Source organism: Vanessa atalanta, chromosome 20 (assembly GCF_905147765.1).
Source record: "Vanessa atalanta chromosome 20, ilVanAtal1.2, whole genome shotgun sequence".
NCBI lineage: Eukaryota > Metazoa > Arthropoda > Insecta > Lepidoptera > Nymphalidae > Vanessa > Vanessa atalanta.
The window spans coordinates 452,276-470,738 of NC_061890.1; the positions used below are offsets into that span (position 1 = coordinate 452,276).

The 18,463-nt window shown below is 34.9% G+C and overlaps 2 protein-coding genes across 2 annotated transcripts; both read right to left on the reverse strand.

The window, feature by feature from the left end:
* Window positions 1-816: 816 nt before the first annotated feature.
* LOC125071937 (asparagine--tRNA ligase, cytoplasmic) lies at window positions 817-5,979 on the reverse strand. Its single transcript, XM_047682381.1, has 10 exons — window positions 5,842-5,979; window positions 5,415-5,762; window positions 4,560-4,780; window positions 4,114-4,232; window positions 3,560-3,733; window positions 3,354-3,482; window positions 2,973-3,117; window positions 2,619-2,723; window positions 1,891-2,101; window positions 817-1,699 (listed from the first exon to the last, which is right to left on the reverse strand). The coding sequence occupies exons 1-10, from the start codon at window positions 5,867-5,869 to the stop codon at window positions 1,515-1,517; spliced, it is 1,665 nt and encodes a 554-aa protein (XP_047538337.1). The 5' UTR covers window positions 5,870-5,979; the 3' UTR covers window positions 817-1,514.
* A 2,492-nt stretch (window positions 5,980-8,471) lies between these two features.
* On the reverse strand, window positions 8,472-17,038 carry LOC125071920 (luciferin 4-monooxygenase-like). Its single transcript, XM_047682351.1, has 12 exons — window positions 16,875-17,038; window positions 16,329-16,480; window positions 14,749-14,956; window positions 13,820-14,021; window positions 12,571-12,693; window positions 11,804-11,978; window positions 11,208-11,348; window positions 10,325-10,450; window positions 9,951-10,034; window positions 9,408-9,554; window positions 8,768-8,933; window positions 8,472-8,641 (listed from the first exon to the last, which is right to left on the reverse strand). The coding sequence occupies exons 2-12, from the start codon at window positions 16,476-16,478 to the stop codon at window positions 8,514-8,516; spliced, it is 1,650 nt and encodes a 549-aa protein (XP_047538307.1). The 5' UTR covers window positions 16,479-16,480; window positions 16,875-17,038; the 3' UTR covers window positions 8,472-8,513.
* Window positions 17,039-18,463: the final 1,425 nt, after the last annotated feature.

Genomic DNA, 18,463 nt, shown 5'->3' on the forward strand with positions numbered 1-18,463 from the left:
ATATGCTTCCACGAGAAATACTACCGCGGAGATATGCGTATCTATATAAATATGTGTTTGTATGTTGTTTCTCTATGGTTTTTCTACGACATTCATCCGATTCTGATAAAACTGTGACGATTTCACTCAAAACACAGGAGATTCGAACTTCAAAACGAGTAATTTATCAATTTTCCGAATTACAAAAATACAGTAATTTTAAAAATGGAAGACTTGTTCATTTATTTCATTGTTTCATTCAGTTATTCAATTGAGTTGAAACATCTTTGTTGACTCGGACAAGGTTGACATAACTTTCTGGTGAAATTTTACCAAAGTACAATTATAGTAATTTCATGAGCCGTAGCGGACACTTTATTACAAAATATGAAGGTTAAGCGTCGAATTGAGAACCTCCTTTGTTATTGTCGGTTCAAACATTAGCCAGTCTTCTTTTCCCTGCCCGTGACGCAATCTATTCGGGGTCGGCGGCGTGTGTTTTCCTTCCATTCTCCTCAATTCACATCAACCTCCTCATACACTCCATCCATGTCTTCTTCGGTAGTTTTATCCCCCTCCCTCTACGTTCATGCTTTACCAACTCAAACAATAACCTTTAAATTATTCTGTTATTGACGCTACTTTCAGACTTCCTCTTATGTACTCCATTTTTTTGTCACTCCGAACATCCTCATCTCTACTACATATAATTTCTTTTCATCCTTCTTTAGCACGGCCAGACATTCCTATCCATGCATGACGACGGGTCTAATAACGGACTTCTATTTGATCGAAAACATTAGCCAGTATAAAATAAAAAAAAAAACAACATTTTTCTCGAAGCTTTATTTTCACTTATTAACAAAACTTGCATTAACGATCAATCGCAAAACGATTACATTCTTATACAACTTGACATGTACGCTGCGTTTTATTTGAAAGCAGTATGGAAATGTTTGTAGAATTTAATTACTTTCAAAATACATGCATTTCTTTTAAAAGATATATACTTTAATAAAATATATATATGTACAAACTCAAAGTAAATGCAATCGTAAGACTAAAATATGAAACATTTCGATAACATTCACTGGAATAATAAAAAAATGCATTACAAATCAGTATAGAAAAAAAAAACTTCAAACTAAAATTTAACTCAATAAAACTTTGACTGTAAGATTCAACTCTCTCTACTCAATAGAAATATTTATATAACTTTTACCAGTAAGTGGAATTACAGTCCAATTTAATAAATATTATACATACTGTTCCCTAAGACTCATATATGCCCAGAATTTTTAGTGGCAACGATGACCACGGGCGAGGGTTATAGTATATTTTCCTATTTTGCATAATATGCATGGATAAATTATATCCTTAATCACTTCAATGGTTTAGTATTTATAATGTAACAGACAGGCAGGCAGATTTAAATTTTAACTAAGAGTTTGATGGTAAGATATATGGAATCAAGTTAATATTTAACAGAATTAAATGATAATTACTTATGATGGTTAACGAAAAAATGATGGCGTTTAAGGCGTGCATCTCTCCAAGAAACGTGGATAGAGGCACGTTTCTCGGATGTGGTATCTGTTGAGCAGCCAGCACAGGAAGCGCTCCAGGCCGAGCCCGTAGCCGCCGTGGGGGACGGAGCCGAATTTGCGCTGGTCGGTGTACCAGTAGTAGGGGGTCGGGTCGATACCTTCGCGCTTGTAACCTGAAACGTAATTTATATCAGAACATCATATTTATATTTTTAATGTGACAAAAATATGGCTGATACTATCAGCCATATTGCCATAGCCATGCAATAAATATCAAAATCAAAATACACATTATTCAAGTAAGTAGCCCCAATGAGTTCCCTACTAAATATTTCTTTGATAGTATTTAGTCCACACTACACACCTTCCATCAGTTCCTCGTGATCCCACATCCTCATGGACCCCCCGACTATTTCCCCAACACCCGGCATCAGAAGATCAACAGATTCAGTTAGACGCTTGTCATCTTCACAACGGAGCATGTAGAAAGATTTGATCTCTGCTGGAAACTTGCAGAGAAGTATGGGCTCCCCGATGGCATCAGTCATCTTCCGTTCAGGACCTTCTGGAATGTCCTGTGGAAATTAAATGATACTTTAGTTTATCAATGACAATTGTTGAGACTTTTTTTATTTGTGTAAGCTGAAATGTTGTAATAGGTTTAGGGTCTAGCTTATAAAGCTGCAGAGTTTATTTTTAATTCTTTGTCATGTATCGCCAGAGCTGTCTGTGCCTTTGCTATATCATGTCTAAAACTTGATTTGAGTTATTTTAATGTATCTGCAATCTGCATACTTTAATGACAGGTTGTTTATTGCAATTTGATGACAATATAGTACACATTCTAAAGTAATAATAATAATGTATGTATAAGTGTGTAATAAGCTCTAACACAAAGTATTCTTTGACAGACTGACTCGGTAGCTGATGGAAAGGTATCAAACCTCGGGATGCCTTGAATAAAAATCTAATAGTTTAATTATTTAAAACACTAAAGCATTTAACAATAAGAGAAAAAATCTTTTGTTGTATTGAAGATCACACATTAGGGATAAGCGCAGTTATGTATTATAACTGTATTCGCACACTTACTTCTCCAAATTCATAGAAAGTTTGGTCGTCTTTAGTAATGTTGTTGGCACGTAGATATTCGATAGCTTCCACATACGTCATACGTTTAAACGGCTTTTCGGGTTTCTGAAAATAAAGAAAAACATATTTATTATGATATCCAATGTATTGGTCGTTTTTCCCATTGTGACAGGGGGGGGGGGGAGACAAACCTTAGATTTACATATTCGATAGGATTTGCTAATAACTTTGCTATACTATCATACATTAAAAACAGTTCTGGATTACTATCTTTAAACGGTATTCGAACCACTTTAATTCTTTGACGAATCCATAATTAATACGACATATATATATTTGAATATCAGAAATTACCTTGAAATTGGGGTTAAGTTCGTACACCAAATGTCCTTCAGGCGATGCCAGAACTCTATCGACAACATCGACGACGAGATCCTCGATCCTATCCAGCAAATCGTTAAAGTTGATGAAGGGACATTCCGCTTCTACGTGACTGTACCTGTGATAAAAAGTGGAATATAATCAGTCAGTCGATCAATCTTGACGATACTCCAGCTGGTCTGCACGCATCCTCAGTTTGGTTTCTGATAATGATTTTCTGGGCCCGGGATAGAAAGTCACCGGAAACTCTGAGTCGTCATTTTCCAAGATTAAATGTCAAGTTACCACCGGTTTTTGGAGTAGATTCTACCGAGAACCGGGTCTGCGGTAGGGCGCACGTGTGGAGCGACTCACTCGGCCAGATGGCGCCTCGTGCGCGACAGCTCGGCGCGGTAGGACTGCGCCACGCAGTACACGTCGCCCAGCGCCGCCAGGCACGTCTCCAGGTACAGCTGCGAGCTCTGCGTCAGGTACGCCTGCTCGCTGCGGACCACACCGACACCGTTATCGAGCGCCCAGGCCGTCGGAGCGCAGTCGTCGGAGCGCAGTCGCGGCCGTACCCGAAGTAGTCGAACTTGAAGAGCGTGGAGCCGCCCTCGCACTGCGTCTGCACGAGCGTGGGCGGCGTGACCTCGGTGTAGAGGCGGCTGGCGAAGTGCTCGCGGAAGGCGCGCGTCACCTGCGCGCGCGCGCGCAGCACCTTCGTCGTGTTCTCGCCGCGGATCATTATGTGCCTGCGGGGACACCGAGCTCAGCGTTAGATTTATTGTATCTTTACTCAGTATAACCCATGAACGCTATGTTATATTTTTAAAGAATGTAATTTGAAGAACATAAAATAAATTTAATTATTCGACTTGTATCATACAAGTCCAATAATTATTAATTACAGATCTGTGCACTGTCTGATGCTCTCACATAAAATATATTGTAGTGTTTATTAGCTCACTATCTACACTAATCATAGTTATATGTATATAACATATACATAATTATACACATAAAAATATTACAAAATGTAATTTAATAACTTTGAGAATTGCTCAAATCATGATCAAGAAGACAAATTATAAAATTCAATTATAACAATTAAAACATTCACACAAATATTTACCTGTTATCGAGCTGGACGTCAGGCAGAGCATCTTCATTCAATATAGCATCAGCACCACCAGGTGGAGCCAGACCGATGAGCTCCCAGTAATCTACTGTCAGCTCATGACCTCCCGGTGCCTTGTGAAAGAATATTAAATACATAACTCAGATATCCATACCATACTCTAATGGTAGGAGAAAGCATGAGTTATATTATAGTCATATTATATTATGAAGACAGGTTTAGCGAGATTCAGAGGAAAAGCAAAATAAAGTGAAGTGTTTACACATTTCTCCTTACTAAGAGTAAAAAAACTTATAAATTTTCAATTATAATGAAAAACTTCTTGTTCCAGTTTTAGCCCACATAGAGAACGAAAGATGAGTTAATTTTGACCTAAACCTGAATGTAATAGTATTTTTTAAACTTAATAATTTAATAATTATGATCTTTCTTTCACTCACAGACTTTCCTTCAGGTACAACTTCTAGTTTCCCATACAGAATGACCGATGACTCAGTGGACAGAACTAAAGCATTATATGTCTGACAGAGATTGCCATGTAAGACACATTGCATGTATCCAGTGCCATCACGCAATGTAAGAAAAGCTAACGATTTGCCTTGACGACGTAGACGATGGACCCAACCACGTACACATATTCTTTCACCACGATGTTCAGCCGCTGAAAAGAGATAAAATATTTCAATGTATGGTAATTTTTTTTTAAGGAGGACACTACTGCGTAAATGCCTTGCTCGACATGTTTGTGAAAACCCATTTAGTAGAATTTCATGTTTGTTTGTCATGATGTAAGTTTTTTAACAATGTTTTCCTTCGGTAAGAAATCTTTGTGGTACTTTCCAGAAGTCTACTATCTTCATTAAAAATATACAACTGTTCAACCTACTATATACTTATTAGTATCTCTAGTCATTAAAGTCAATATTATACTTATGAAGCTAATTTTAAATTTTCCTTAGTCAAGCTGGCTTCATAGATAATTTAAAAAAAAAACAGTATTTAGGCTGTAAAAGCTAAACAGACAGACAGGCAGTTACTTCTGCATTTATAATATTAGTACAGACATCATGCTTTTGTATGAATTAATTTAATTAAAAATGTCATTTATAACATATTTCTTTACAAATATGTCAAGTATTAATATTACTGATACATAAAAAAATAAACATACTTCGCATCCAGCAGATGATGCAACATGGCAAGAATATTATATATGAGTACTATTTTTATTCAATAATTTTTATGCAGTATTTCATGACTTTATAAATCACAGATAATACAAAAATGCATATTACCATGAAGTATTTTCACAGTCGTGGCTTTTGGCAGCGAAGGATCCTCTTTCAAGATGATTTTCTTAGCTTCGTCCAAATTTTGCTGTCTCTTCTCAACATTATCATCTTCCGCCTTTGCTTTTTCAACAGCCTTGTAGCATTCCCGACTCCATATCTTAGTGATTTTCTTTAACTGCGATTTTGCAGCTACGTCGTACTGTTTTCCATCGTCTTTGGAGTCCACGTATATAGTCGGAAACGGTTCCTTGCCAGCGTGACGCATGGCTTGTAAGATTGTTTTAAATGGATTTTCAGCTGAACCATCTCCAGTACTATCGCTGCCAGTCTTCTCGGAAGTATAGATTTCTCCTATAAAACGTATTTTAATAGTATGTCACTAGCATATGTTATTGTTCTTAGGTTATTTCAAAGAAAATCATGTACTCACCGATCGTTAATTTTTCTATGTCTGCCATGATTTTAAACTTAAATTTACTAATTAATTTAAGCAAGAAGTAACTACTTGGTAGTAAATTTCAGAGAATATAAAATATGATAGCCATTAAATTAACCACTACGTTTTGAGTTTTGACTTTGACAGTTTGACATAAAACGCATTGCAGTGTTGTCGACACGAATGATAGTGTTGAACGATAATTCGATTAAACGATACTTAGTACACACTGAGTGCGAATCACGAAATCTTCGCGATACATCAGCTACTTTCGATGTTAGTCATCAGTCTTTTACTTTTTAAACACAAATAAAAACCACAAAAAGCTACATTATTCCTGAGTGCTGTAGGGTATAAATTATATTTATATCATACAATTTTCTTTATTAATAAACTGCAACCGTGACTCCGAAAGCCAAAAGCCAGAAAAGATCTTTGGATAATTCAACTATTACAAGTGTAATATTATTTTATAGGTATACTATAAGGAGTATATGAGAGGAATAACTTTGTATGTATGTTTTGCATTACCTATACAAAGTCGGAATGGAAACTAACTGTAGTTTAGTGTCATACACATCACATCATCAGCCCATATTTGTCCACGGCTGGACATAGGCCTCTCCAAATGCACGCCACTTTGGTCTTTTTTCGGCAACTCGCATCCAGCTCCTGGCAGCCGTCTTGCGCAAATCGTCACTCCGCCGTGTAGTTTAGTGTATAACTGCATTATATCAAGTTTTTAAGATCAATCTATGATATGCTTTATCTATAGAACGATTAGGATAATAACGCAGTGTTGCTTTACAAATTATTGTGAAAAAAATATCTTGAAAACGTCACGTTTATAACGTATAGAGAACAACATTAAAATGAATTCCTTTAATAATAATTCGCAGGTTCAACACAAAAGTATAAATAGGGACCTAATAAACGAAAATATATAGCACAAAGAAAAAACATTTAAAATAAATACTGAATCAATTATGAGGACAAGTTCTGTTTCTAAGAATTTGTTTTGACAGAGAAAATTAAGAGCCCAAAAGAAGAATATTTCGTTGATGGTACAATGGCGTCGATTTTACGAGTGTGGCGGCTATATGGTACCGTGCCACTTCGTTTTAAATCAAACTCTGAAGGTACCTACGTCAAGGTCAATTTACTACTTGAACATTACAAATCACAAATAAAATACTTTTTGAACTGTAGATTATGGGTCTTTTAAGTGATCTTTTTTGGCGTAAATCTTCTGGATATAGTATTTCATGGTCAAATTTAAGTAACGAAAATTACTGACACATGGCAATGTTTACAGTATTCAGTTGAATTTTTTCAAGCATCGTTAACATGCATGAGATGCATTCGTAAAAAATGGCTTATGATGAATTTAAATATGTGACTTGCAAAGTTGTCCGAAATTTAGAAATAAAATTAAAGTGTCATTCTGCGTTATAAATAAAGAAATAGGTGTCAATCTACAGCCGTTTGTAGTTAATAATAATATAGGAGAACTATTAGAAAATCGCCGATAGGTAAATTCAAGGTTTGCTTATCTATCTCTTCCTCCCATTGAAACATATTATAGCTATTCCATTTTAAAAAAGAACAACTACAAAGTTTCCGGTGGTAGTTTTAAAGTAAATTTAAACTAGTAGAATGGTGAGCACTTTTGTATTGTAAACGAGCACACTTGAATGAAGTACATTTTGATTTATATTGTTTACTGGATACTTGAAGTTTCTTATCTTGCATTGACTGAATGACCTTAGCATGCATCACGAGGGCATTCAATTCATTCAACAATAATTACTCTTTTTATCCCTACTAATATTATAAATGCGAAAGTAGCTCTTTGTTATCTCTTCACAAATAAACTCCTGAACTGATTTAGATGAAATTTCGTATGGAGATTTTGAGAGTTTGAGTCCCGGAAAAGGAAAGAGGCTACTTTTTTTATTTGTATCACTTGATGAGGTAAAATAGGGCTGAAGGTCTGAATTTCCCCATATGGGACTTTTTTGGATAAGTTTTTGACTAACTTGGCGAATAGAAATTAAAATCCGCTGCGATCTGTAGTACATTTAAATGTGGTGTTTGTTTAACTTGTGTGTAATTGTATTGTTATATAAAGGGACAAACATGCTAGCATGCGTAATTTTATCTACGTAATATTTCAGGTTACATTATTAAAATTTGAATAAAAATTATATATTATATAGAATCTTCTTATAATGCCAAAGCCTTTCTGCATGTGACATGTGTCTCCTCTATGTCTCGAAATAGTTCTAAGTTCGATCTTTACAACGATATTAGAACAAAATGACTCTGCAAGCTACCACCTGCTTATTAGATTCGATAACAATTAAAAAATAGTTTTTGACACATGAGGTCGATTTTAAGATATGAATCTGCACGAGTTAACTAAAGGTAATTTCTTAGACCTTATCTGATCTGTAATGATTTCTATGTCTAAAATAGACAACAGTTCCACACATATACTTAACTTTAAACTGTTCCTATAATTTAGTCACTAATATAAACTTATGTTATGACATGAGATCTTGTTTTGTAAGGAAAAATAAATAGATTTATTTCATTATTTATTTACTATAAAATGTATGTTAAACTATTAGAATTAAACTAATTTAGAATGATTAAAAGTCCATTCATTCTCTGTTGAAGCTGAGCGCCATTTTTTTCAATTTAGTCCGGTCAATTTTTGATGTTGACGTTGTCGGCATTTCGGGTAGAAAGATCACCCCTCCCCTTAGTTGCTTTGGATCTGATAGCGAAGCTGGAAGTTTAATCAAAATGTAGACAAATAAATAAAACTTGTATTCATTTTTATTTTACATTAAAGAACTCCTACCTAGGATACTTGAGTCCATTTAAATTTTTTGTAAATAGTATTTTTACAAACCTTTGACCAAATCTTTGATTTCCTGTGCTGTAACAGTGTACCCTTTAATAGGTACAACAAATGCGACTACCAGATCGCCGAGTTCATCATCAGGTATACCAGTGACCGCTACGTCCAGTACACCTGGATGTTCGATGATGACGCTTTCTATTTCAGTTGGGGACACCTAAAAATTACCAAGGAAATCTAATTATTATTAATAATTATTGAAGTATTTAGGGTTAGGGCACTTTCAATTTCGTTTGATTTTCCAGCTTATTCGAGACGGCGAGGACATTAAGGAGGATTAAAGGAATATAGATAACTTCTACATTGAATTGATGCAAGATAATTTGGTTGAGATTTTAAGTAATCAATGATACTAATTATGATTTAGTGAAAATTTGTCAATCCACTTCAGCTTGGCAATTCTTCAGGCTATATCGGTTATTTAAGTTAGCCAGTGGATTTCGACATCGCGGGGAATCTCCGCATATAGCCCCCTCCCTTTGAGTGACTTTGAGTCTTCTTATGAGGCGCTTAGTAAACGACCACGTCTCTATTCCATAAGTCATCACTTGAGGGCAGTGATGCCCCCTTAGTCCCTTTGCCAGTCCACCTACTAATGTCATAAAAACGCCTTTGCTAATTTTGTACGTACCTGGTAACTTTTGTATTTTAATAGTAATTTGTGGCGATCAACGAAATAGTAATTGAAATTTTCATCTCTGTAGTGAATGTCTCCTGTCTTTAACCATCCGTCTTCGTCGAAGGCTGCAGCGGTCATTTGCGCGTCATTATAATAACCCTGTTTATTTGAAAAACTAGAAATCGTGTTGAGTGTTATATTTTATTTTTACTAGCAAAGTAATTTTCTTCGGTGGTAGGGCTTTGTGAGCGCCCGTCTGGGTATTTAATACTCAGGACATAATCTAGCAAGAGGGCGAGTGAAAATATTTTTGGTAGCTGTGTACCGATTTGCGAGTGTAATTTCAGAAAAAAACTGACATAACTTAATTAATCCCATAGTTTGTAGTACATCGACAATATTAGAAGTTGTTTTTAACTGATATCGTGCCTGACCATTGTCTACGGCTGAATGTGACTGATTTCTATTTCAATATGTTTTTTTTTAAATGAAGCGGTATTTGGAAGACTGTCCGTCTAACCTAACCCTTCTTAGCTTAGTTAGCTGTGAAATTACCATGAAAACTGCGGGTCCTTTTATTCTTAATTCTCCCGACACATTTGGCTCATTGATTACTTCATCAGTGTTCACGTCTACTAGCTGTAACAAATTAGTTAAATAAATCGCATATTTTTAGAAAAAAATAACGTTTCTGGCGGGAGTTTTAAATTTTTTCATTGTATAGATTTTTTTAAAGGAATCTAGCAATACCCCAAATACAAAAACACACACATATATATATATAACACACATACACACACACATATATATATATAAACAGTAATTTATTTAATAAAACCCAGATTTGAATTTTTCATATATAAAGTATATAAATAATTTTCAAATATTTTTTATTTATATTTAAATATTTAAAAAATAAAAATACTTACTTTAAACTGCACACTGCTTAGCGGTGTACCTATTGAACCAAAGGGTGAGTACGATGGATTACACACCAAGCCCGAAGACTCTGTCAATCCGTAGCCAATTTGTAAATGACAATTTGGTATCACTTCCTGAAATCACAAATTTAATTTTTAAACGAACCATTATTTTCTGTTAACTGATTATTAAAATATACATAGATATTCCCTGCTTCCTCTCTTTACGGCTTTATTCAACATAAAGTCCTCTTCCCAAAGGAGTGTGTCAAATCAAAAAAACTAGTATTTTTTTTATTTGTAAATCTTAGTGTTTTTAATTGGTAATCTATAAGTATCTATAATATTCAAAACTACGCCAGAAGGCTATATTTGAGGACAAAAGATTGATCTATAAAAAAAAATATAATTATTAATCTACGATAAGACTCATCAAAATCTAAATACGGTATAAGAATGGTGGAATATTTCGATGTCAGGTATAATTCGAGGAATTTTGTTACGTCTTGCACGAATCAATCAAATAGAGTTTGATAACCAAAACGCGTTTTACATTTATACACGTATTTGATTATATTCTCTCATATAAAATATATCCATATTTCAATTGTATTGTACTGTATAAGGTTCTGTAGTGTAAAGTTCATTTTAAAGTTTGATGATTTTTACAGTAAAAGTCCGTGTCCGGCTGCAGGGTGGTAGAAGTTTGTTATCGTCACTACAACTGCATCTTAGTTCCCAAGATCATTGGTATAACAATTCTGGTCAGTGCCAATGTCTATGAGAATAGTTGATCACTTACCATCAGGTAGACTTCCTGATCTTACTACTGAAAATTAGTTTAATGGGAACCAAAATTATTCCTTAAAACCTCAAAGGAAAATATTCTTACCTTGACTTCTTCGAGCAGTTGTTTAGAAACGGCGCTACCACCGACTAGTATAAACTTAAGGGAGCTGAAATCGCATCTATCCCTGTCACCCCCTTTAAATACAGTCGTCATAAACGTTGGGCTCATAATGGTAAACTCAGGCTGTAATATTAATAAATCACATTAATTTGCATAGACACACACACAGACTCTGTAGCTAATTGTTCAATTTTCTTGGTATTCCTCTTATCCCGTTAAAATTCTGTAACGCTGTTAATTATAAGTAAATCGTAAAACATTGCATATATGCATAATTTATCCTGTTTATTGAATAAAATTTGAGCAAAGGTTATCAGGAAGTCGGCATTTCTACGAAAGTAAGTACAAATACAGCGATTTTGATAAAATATTACGTGATTTTGCTCAAATTTATTTTAATATAAAGCTAAAATACCTATTCGGTTGTTGTCTTAAAAATCGGTTGTTGTCACGTTACAAAGATCAAACAAAATCCATACAAAGTATAGAAATGCTTTTTTCCGATCTTCTGTAAAACTCTAACTTCGTTAAACATCACTTAAAAGTTTGTAATGAAAATCTGATTCGCTGAATCTAACCTTGTATTTGTTTATAAGTGAGTAGACGTGGTCGGCCGTTAGCGTCGAAGATGTTTGCAGTCGAGTGTATCGCACAATAGGTGACATAATAAATTGTAATGTCGCTGAAATCCACTGAATTGGTGACAGAACCATAACTTTGTCAAACGGTGATGGAAATTCAGTATTGAAAACCCTGTAAGAAAATTAGATATTTTGTGTGGCAATTTTGAATTGAAGAGCCAAGATGGCCCAGTGGTTAGAACACGTGAATCTTAACCGACGTTTGCGGGTTCAAACCCAGGCAAATACCACTGAATTTCCATGTGCTTAATTTGTGTTTATAATTCATCTCGTGCTCGGCGATGAAGGAAAACATACGTAAGGAAACCTGCATGTGTCTAATTTCAACGAAATTCTGCCACATGTGTATTCCACCAATCCGCGTTGAAGCAGCGTGGTGGAATATGGCCTTAAACCCAGCAGTGCGAACTTTACAGGCTGCTTATGTGTGTGGCCAACAACTTTATATGTATGGACAACATGGAGCCAAAATGCATGATATTTCAGGTAACAATAGAAAAAACACACATACTTCACCGTAAACATAAACTAGTGCCTTTCATTATATTTGCTCTGAACCAGAATATTTAGTGTGAAAAAAACTGAGAAATAGGTGGTATCAACCAAGACAGGCTTGCAAAAAGCATTTCCACCATTAATGTAAGGTTTTGGATGAAGTTAGGTCACAAATTTAAGTATATACGAATTAAAAAAAAAAAAGTTACAGGATACAGGGAAATCCATAGAAAACATTCTTATGTGTTAGTGCAGCGGTTTTTGGTGTTCCCGTCGATCCACTTGTTGCGACTAATATAGCGATCGTCAGCGTTGGGTCGAAGTCAGCGGGCCTGGGATAAAAACAAAGTTAAAGATAGTATCTAACGCTCTGAAATTATAAACTGTACCAAGTTCGCTTTTCCAAAAATATATCACAAACAAATATTGACAAGACAAGAAAATCCTGTTCCACGAGTTAAAGCCCTACTCATTAGTAGTACGAAATCACGAGAATTGAAATTCACTTTAAAAAAAATACTTTAATTAAAAGTAAATTAATTAATGGATTACACACATTGAAATAAAAGTAGGACAACCGCTATTTTCAAGATATGAAATTAGATAGACAGGAGGGATATGCTTTATGTTTATGCAGTATTTACCCCTAGTATGCTAACAGCAGGAAGAGTGACAAATATATTATTTAAAATGCATGATGATACTTATAACGTCTTTGGATCATTGGCTGTTGAAACAATTGGACAAAAAAATACATAACAGGAAGACTGTTATGTTTTTCATCCATAAACTGCTGATAACTTTCTATTAACACTACCTTCGTTTATGATTTGTATAACGTTCACCTGACGGAAAGTGGTTACTAATCCTCATAGAAATTAGTCCTATGAAAAAAATTAATCATACCTCTCATCACCAATGCCCATAACAGCCTTGGGAACTGAGACGATATGTCCCTTTTGCCTGAAGTCATACTGGCTCATTAATTTTTCGAACCACGATAAAAAAAAACTAAATTTTGCTGTTTCGCGGTAGAATATTTGTAATAATAAAGTGATTTTAAACCGTAATATTTGGTCAGTACATGGTATTTACCCAAACGGGGTAAACCTACCAACAAATGATTTAGACCAGTAGTTTTATATTGATCTTTAGATATTTAAGAAGTCCATATTTGATAGATATAATTAATAATAAATGTATATACATGACAAGCGATTGTTTGTTCAGTGTTATCAATCAATTACACGTATTATCATTACACGTAACATCATCATACACGTAGTTTACTAATAAAATCATAGCAAAATATACTTTATTCAATTAGGCTTTTATGACCACTTTTGAATAAATTACGAAATCAAATCAAATTTAAAGTTACCACCAGTTTGGAATGTAGATTCTATATAGTATAAGCGTCAAGAAAATACATTGGTAAAAATAATTAGTAACACATACTTGAATTGTTCAACTGTAGTGTCGCCAGCATATCTGTCCAGTATTTCTATAAAGGACAGATTGTCGTCCTGTTTTTTACCAAATGTCACAATTCGAGTCGTTATGTTTAACGCTTTCAACGCTTCTTTAATGGTTGGGACGTTTGAGTTCTCGCAAAATATTATTTTTGGTTTAGTACATTTTAGTGTATCTCGGAGCTCGTCTGTAATCGAGAAACCGTCTAAGTACATCATATAAATTGTTTAAGTTATAGCTTCTTATGGGAGGATAAACCGCGCCAATCTGACTTCCCTTTCTCTTACGAATACGGCAACAGTAGGCAGGCTCCGCCTCTCTCACTGTAACCCCAGGCACCAGGTCTAAATTTACATGAAAGCTTTAAAATAGAAAGTCTTTATATGGAATTTGAAGAGTTTTTTAAATGACATCTCAATAATTAATTAATTACCTACCAGAAAACAAAAGTGCGCTCCTTATTTCTTTACGATCCCGGAGAATTCTGGTGCTTGTGTTATGTGTCAATACTTATTCAATAAAAATTAAAATATTCACTGAATAAAAAAATATCCGAGCCGAGATGGCCCAGTGGTTAGAACTTGTGCATCTTAACCGATGATTTCGGGTTCAAACCTAGGCAGGCACCACTGAAATTTCATGTGCTTAATTTTTTGTTTATAATTCATCTCGTGCTCGGCGGTGAAGGAAAACATCGCGAGGAAACCTGCATGTGTCTAATTTCAACGAAATTCTGCCACATGTGTATTCCGCCAACCCGCATTGGAGCAGCGTGGTGGAATATGCTCCAAACCTTCTCCTCAAAGGGAGAGGAGGCCTTTATCCCAGCAGTGGGACATTTACGGGCTGCTAATGCTTAGTTTTGTACGCGATTTTAATACTATTTGAAAACCAGAAGGTAACTGTTTACTTACTCACTCCTAAGCCCACGTCAACCCCTGCAACAATGATGCCAAGATAGAGGGCAGCGTACATCGGTATAACCAAGTCAAGATGGTTCGGCGCCATGATAATTATGACGTCCTGATATTGGAGACCGATATTCTTGAATGCAGAAGCACATCTCACTGAGCGCTCTAAGGCAGATTTACTCGTCTCTTTATCATCCGTGGATCCATCTATCTGTTGTAACGATCATCAAATGATAGCAATTATGTTTTTAAACTTTTGTTGTGAATGTTGTTGTTGTTTGATAACCTTTTAATTAATCTGAGCTTTAAATAGACACTAGTTTGTCACCCGCGAAACTTCGATTTTTTAGGACTTTTGTACCTTTTTTCCTCTCCATAAATTTACTTCTTTGTTAATTTGTAATTATTGAGTTAATTACAATCGAGAATCTTCTTTAATTTTCTGAACATCTGCGGCTGAAGCTTATCACAATTAGACCATAACCGATTTTTTATGTGCAGCTATCGTCCCATGTGCTCCTATGTTCAGAAGCAGTTTTAGGGGTTGGTCTACAGATTAGGTATTAAAAAGTTGCCATGACCTTAGTTGGGGTTCAAGCATGTTTTATAACAAATTTGATCAATGGTTTCGCCGTGAATGCGTGCCAGTCAGAGCTACTTTCAAAATTATAGTATTCAAAATTATTGGAATGTCATTTTAAATGGGCTGTTAGCCCATAATCTAACAGTAAAGCTTTGGAGCTGCTTTTATTATGACAATGGCGATCCAAACTCAATGGTGCTTGCCGGGGTTTAAACCCTCCACCGTTTACCAAGATATATGTGTCATCAACTGCGCTATCTCTAACACGACGACCGTTATAAAAAAAATCCATTACCCGACGTGCACAAATGTAACTTACTTGTTGGTATTTATTCATGCAATATGCACAATAGTTGCATACCTTGACATGCATTTATGAGGTTAGGTCATGTACTTAACTAAAGATTTTTTCAAGCTTATAAATGTTTTATATATTTTTGTAACCACAAACATGGTTCAAATATATTTTTAGAATCATTCAGAAAACTAAATAAATTGGTGCTTGGTGGAAGAATATTTGATCAGTGAATAGTGGCTAGACGGATAAAGCCCTACCACCAAGTAAATTAAAATGCTTTTTAACACACGCAACGCCACCATATTTTGAACATGGGACTATTCTGTTTGACGTTAGAATATGTGATGAGTGGGTGGTACCAGACGTACCAAAACAGACGCTTTACCCCAGTGGCGTAGCTAGGTGGGTAAGGGCCCCCGTGCATAGAAAAAGAATCGGGCTTTCGCCCCCTCTTTAACGTATATTGGCATTCAAAATTATAGATAGTAATAAGAATGGGATACAGGATACAGTGAGTTGAACGTATCATTAGTAAGTTAAATCCATGCTTCATCTCTATTCAAAGCTCTTTTCATAGCTTAGGTTAGAGGGCCCCCAGAGCTCAGGGGCCCTGGTGCACTGCACCATCTGGCCCTACGATAGTTACGCCACTGCTTTACCCCCACTTCAATGATCTAAATTGATTGATTATTTGTGTTATACCTGCAATATATATTCCGGAGAATTCTTTAAGCTGTGCAGTATAATTTTACCAACATGAAATCTGTCAATAGCTATGCCAGACTCGGCGACCACCTGCGATCCTAGTTCGTGAAGGTACCACCAAATCGCATCGGATGTTTGTTTATACATATCTGTAAAAACAAAAACTAAATTACTAAAAATAGAATCTTGAATACTATTTAAGAGAGTACGAGCATATGGACCCCCTGATGATAAGTGGTCACCACCGCACATAGACAATGGCGCAGTGAGAAATATTAATCATTCCTCACATCGCCAATGCGCTACCAACCATGAGAGCTAAGATGTATGTCCTTAGCCTGTAGTGACACTGGTTCACTCACCCTTCAACACACACCGGAACACAGTAATACTAAGTACGGTTGTTTAGCGGTAATACTATATACGATTCGTATAATGTCTTCCTATAATACCGATCATGAGATAAATTATTAACACATATTATAAACACAGTTAATCTCAGTAGAATATGAAAATTCAAGTACATTATATGCAAATACTTGCCTTTATTTAAAACTGTATATTATCAGCTTGGAAATCTATTTTGTAAATACAAATCACAAAATAACACTATTTTTAGGAGAGTGTACTTTCTAATTAAAATAATGCAAATATTACAGTTATTTACTGAACCTTTGAGTGCGTCTTAAACAAACCAATGTCGTATAAGTACTGACTTCTACGCAGATAAAATGACGAACTTAATTATGTTTACAAAAGCCCTTGATCAACTATATTTGTTTTACAAATAATTACATTGCTATGGAGGCGTTAATAAATATAAGATTAGTTTTAGTATATTCTCAATTACATACCTCTGATCTCAAACCTCTTTCTCATTTCGGTTTGATTTTTTTTTATTAATGAAATGTTAATGGTATTAATAATTCAATTACTAATACCCATAATAAAGATTTTTAAGGGAAAGGCGAAGGTAGGCGTACCAAATATCGCTCTTATATATATCTTTTTTTATTCAAGATGAACTGCTACACAATAATCGACCTTATCTTGAAATAATGAGAAGTAACCATTTTTTTAAAAAAAGGAAACCTGGCAATGCCCCAAATTAATTAAGAAATTACTAATATTCCAATATTCCTATTTACCATTCCTTTTAAGCTTATCACTTGTGTTAGGAGTGGGTACGACAATAGCCCAAGGGGTGGGGATCGATCCTGCGACTTTTACATCGGTAGGCGGCCCGTAAATCATTGCGCTATTGACGCTTAGAAATGAAATAAAAACTTTGATGAAAATTTTAATGTAACCCTCTCAAACCAAATGTATTTTATTCAAGTAAACTTTACAATAAATCGTATTTGAATCTTCTACATTTCAACTCTATTACCGCTTACGAAAGTAGACTCCAAAAAGAAACGGCAACGGACTCGTAAAGCTTATCTTTTCAAATAACCAGATTTACAATATGTTAGTGTTCCCAATCACTGTCCAATCAGTCCTGTGAAGTATTCCATTAATTTATAATAAGATGTTTTTGATTAATATAGTATCTTAATCTTGGTATCTTAATATACAACATATGCGTATACAATTGCCAAAAACGTTCTCAACATTTGCAAGCGAAAAGCTATGTTTCCTGTATTAATAGTATGTATCTCACCTTTTGTGGAATATTTGTATATTTTTTCCGAATAAATATTACATTTTCATAAATATGTTATCAAGCAGTCGTTGATACATACATCCTAAAACTAATATTATTAATAATTCCTTTTTATAGCAACAACTGTTGAAATTGCAAAATTGCTTGGTAGCTCCAATCACAAATCAGGGCTGTTAATTTTAAGAAACATGTTTTCGTCACGTTCGTTTGCTGAAAAATCAATCTTTTTCGTCATTTATTTTGTTTTATATCAGATAGGAGCCCCTTCAAATGTGTTGCAGTTGTTCGTGCTGGTTTTGTACAGATAAGTTTTCAATCTCATTATGTGCACTTTAAAGTTGTATTTGAAGTTATTGTATCGTATTTTTTAATTCTATGAACTCGTCCAAATGTATTGTAGAGCTGTCGGGCAGGTTGTGTTCTGATATATCATTATCAAAAAAGCCATTTTTACTACTTACTGTAG